At 37.6% G+C, this 2,987-nt stretch overlaps 1 protein-coding gene across 1 annotated transcript; it reads left to right on the top strand.

Moving 5' to 3' along the window:
- Positions 1-450: 450 nt before the first annotated feature.
- Positions 451-2,694, top strand: LOC128999645 (putative uncharacterized protein DDB_G0277255). Its single transcript, XM_054426262.1, has one exon. The coding sequence runs from the start codon at positions 451-453 to the stop codon at positions 2,692-2,694; it is 2,244 nt and encodes a 747-aa protein (XP_054282237.1).
- Positions 2,695-2,987: the final 293 nt, after the last annotated feature.

The following is a 2,987-nucleotide window of genomic DNA, read 5'->3' as shown; positions in this document are numbered from 1 at the left end:
TATATTGTAACATACCAAATCTCTTTATTCAATAATTCATATAGGCCTATTATAAGATTAAGACAAAGACTTACCTTATTAGACAGAAATAAAACATAAATTAGGAATTATCTTTATTAAGAAAGAAATGACTTCAAGTTCAATGTGGGCTAACTTAATAGCCAAAGGAATTTTGTAGGCCTAAGTTAATGAAAAGTCTATAGAAAGCTTTATGGTGTGTAGCAAATTTGGCGACCCAACGTGTCGGCTTTCGAATGATATATTACGGTAGTCATAAAATATTGCAATTTTCGATTTAGGCTAAGTTAACCTTAAGGTGTACTAGATTGTAAGAACCCATAGCCTATTGTACTGTACGTCCCATAATTAACATTCCCTAACCCCAATAACAATACAAAACCGTTATACAAAACACTAATTAATCACGCACAATTCGCACAATAATTAATCATGGCCGAGAAAGGTTACAATTTAAGGCCCAACCGTAAAAATTCTAACCTAAACCCAAATTACGACTACAACAACACTGACAGCGAGAGCGAGATTGAAGAAGAAGGTCGCCATTTTGATGACATCACACGCACGGACACAGAACAAAAAACACATCCACAGCAGACATCAGAACTCACAGAGGAAGAGAGCAACGAGTCCATGGACCAATCAGACATTAGTATTCCCATTCCTGCAAGTCTGTTTGCAAATGTTGCCACTGAACTGTCCAGTAAACAAAGTCTGAATGTTTCCAAAATGCCAGGTGATAGCCAAGGTCACATTAGCGGATCAATAACCCAGACACCCGCACCCGAACACAGCCGATCGTCACCAAATATAGCCGACACTGACAAACGTCACCTAGACCTAGACCTAACGCGGCAACAGCTTCGGCTAGTAAATAATCCTAGAGCAACTGTCACATCAACACTAATTGCACCATCAGATATTAATACTTTAATTGCCCTCATGACTAAACTAGACACTAAATTGAGCAACAAAATTGACGAATCTCATGCTAAAATTGACAGCAAAATTAACGAATCCCATGCTAAAATTGACAGCAAAATTAACGAATCCCATGCCGAAATTAACAGTAAAATCAACAGCAAACTCAATGAATTAAAAGTTGAACTCACTCAAAGCTTCAATGATAAAATTGATGCTAATAGCCTAGAAATTCAAGCTTGCAGAAACGCGCTAGAAACTCAAATTTCAGAAAATCGTGAAAGTCAAAATAAATTCCAGATCGAAATAAACTCAATTAAGATCACTCAGACAACACAAGCTGAAAAAATCATTAAACTTAATGAAAAACTCACACAAAAAATTGATGAATCACAAGATCAAATGAGACAATTCGTCATTGATAATCTTACACAACAACAATCAATATCTGATAATAAAAATCAACAGAGACAAAATGACATCCTATCTGCTGTCAAAACACAATTGGTAATGCATGAACAGAATTTTGACCAAAAAATTGAAGAACTTTCTCAACGAACCAGGCAAGAATCCGAACAGAATTCTAAAGCTAATTTGGCCATCATACAAAACGAAATTCTCCCAAAACTCACCATCCAAAACAAAACTTTAGAATCTCAGCAAGCTGAAATCCAAAGTTTAAATCAAAATCTGACTAAATGTGAACAAGAAGTGGAAACCCTCAAACAAAGCAAAACATTTGAAAACTTCCAAGGCCCAATCAAAATTATATGCAATGGAAATGAAGAGAAAGACCGACAAATACCAAAATTCAACGGCCGAAGTGGCAACCCAAAAGAATATCTTAATAAATTGAAAAGATATTACGACAGAGGACTTGAGCGAAACAGCAATTATGACCCGATTGAATATCTCAAAGACCTGCTAGAAACTTCATTCGAAGGGCCCGCCTCAAGATGGCTACAACTTGTAAAGACTGACTTAAGTTCCTGGGAACAATTTTCCAACGAATTCGAAGCTAAATACTGGTCAAGAGAAGTACAACGCAGCTTAAGAGCCAAAATCGAATCAGAAAAATACCGGTCAAATGGTACCCTCAGCCGCAGCGAATACCTTACAGAACGTGTAATTTCACTCCAATCTATGAGCCCTTGCCTAACCGAAGAAGAAATCGTGACACTGATGGCAGAGAGATTTGACTCCATCGTACAAGACTGCATCAATGTACAGAACATCACCACCGTACGTGCCTTAGAAAGACTTCTACAACGTGAAGATCTCAAAGAAGGACCGAAGAAGACACGTACCAACAACCAGAATCACAACAGCTCATTCAACAACCGACCGACAACTCCAAATCAACAACCACACACTTATCATCAAAATGGCCGCTACGAAAATCAGAGAGCGTACCAACCCAAGATACCTTCATATCACAACAATTCATACAACAACAATCACCAACACAGAAGTTATCCAAACCATCAAAATTACCGTCCTAACCACAATCATACTACTTACGACCGAAACCATGAAAACAAACCATATCAACGAGACAAATATCCTCCTCGTAACGGTGACAACAACCAACGGACCTACAGAAACCACCCAACCCAAGAACAAGCTCAGCTCTGCGCAGTAATGAGACAAAATAACTACGTGCCAAGTGCTCCTCCAAACAACCAATCATCACACAGTTACGAGCCACAGACTCATCCTGCACCAAATATACAGGAAAACGGTTCGGCGCTGTAAGCGACAACCGAGAGGGTCAATTATCATTAGTTAACTCTAAAATTACAGCGCCTATTTATGAAAGTCTCAGTAATGAAATAAATCATCTTCAATCCCAAAGTATAATGTGCGATAAGAACTTCTTATTAGAAAATGATTCAGAAAATAATCAATCTCCAAATTTCACTCAAATAAGTTGCCCAGAAATTAGCATCAAACTTAATAATATTAGAGTAAACGCATTAGTTGACACTGGTTCATCAATAACTTGTATATTAGAATCCTGGTTCAGTGAAAACAAATCCAAAATTTCA

This window comes from Macrosteles quadrilineatus, unplaced genomic scaffold, assembly GCF_028750875.1.
Source record: "Macrosteles quadrilineatus isolate MER2022 unplaced genomic scaffold, UCM_ALF_1.0 Scaffold_1__1_contigs__length_201487025, whole genome shotgun sequence".
Lineage (NCBI taxonomy): Eukaryota > Metazoa > Arthropoda > Insecta > Hemiptera > Cicadellidae > Macrosteles > Macrosteles quadrilineatus.
Note: the sequence above shows the minus strand (reverse complement) of the source record. Positions and strands in the feature narration are given on the sequence as shown.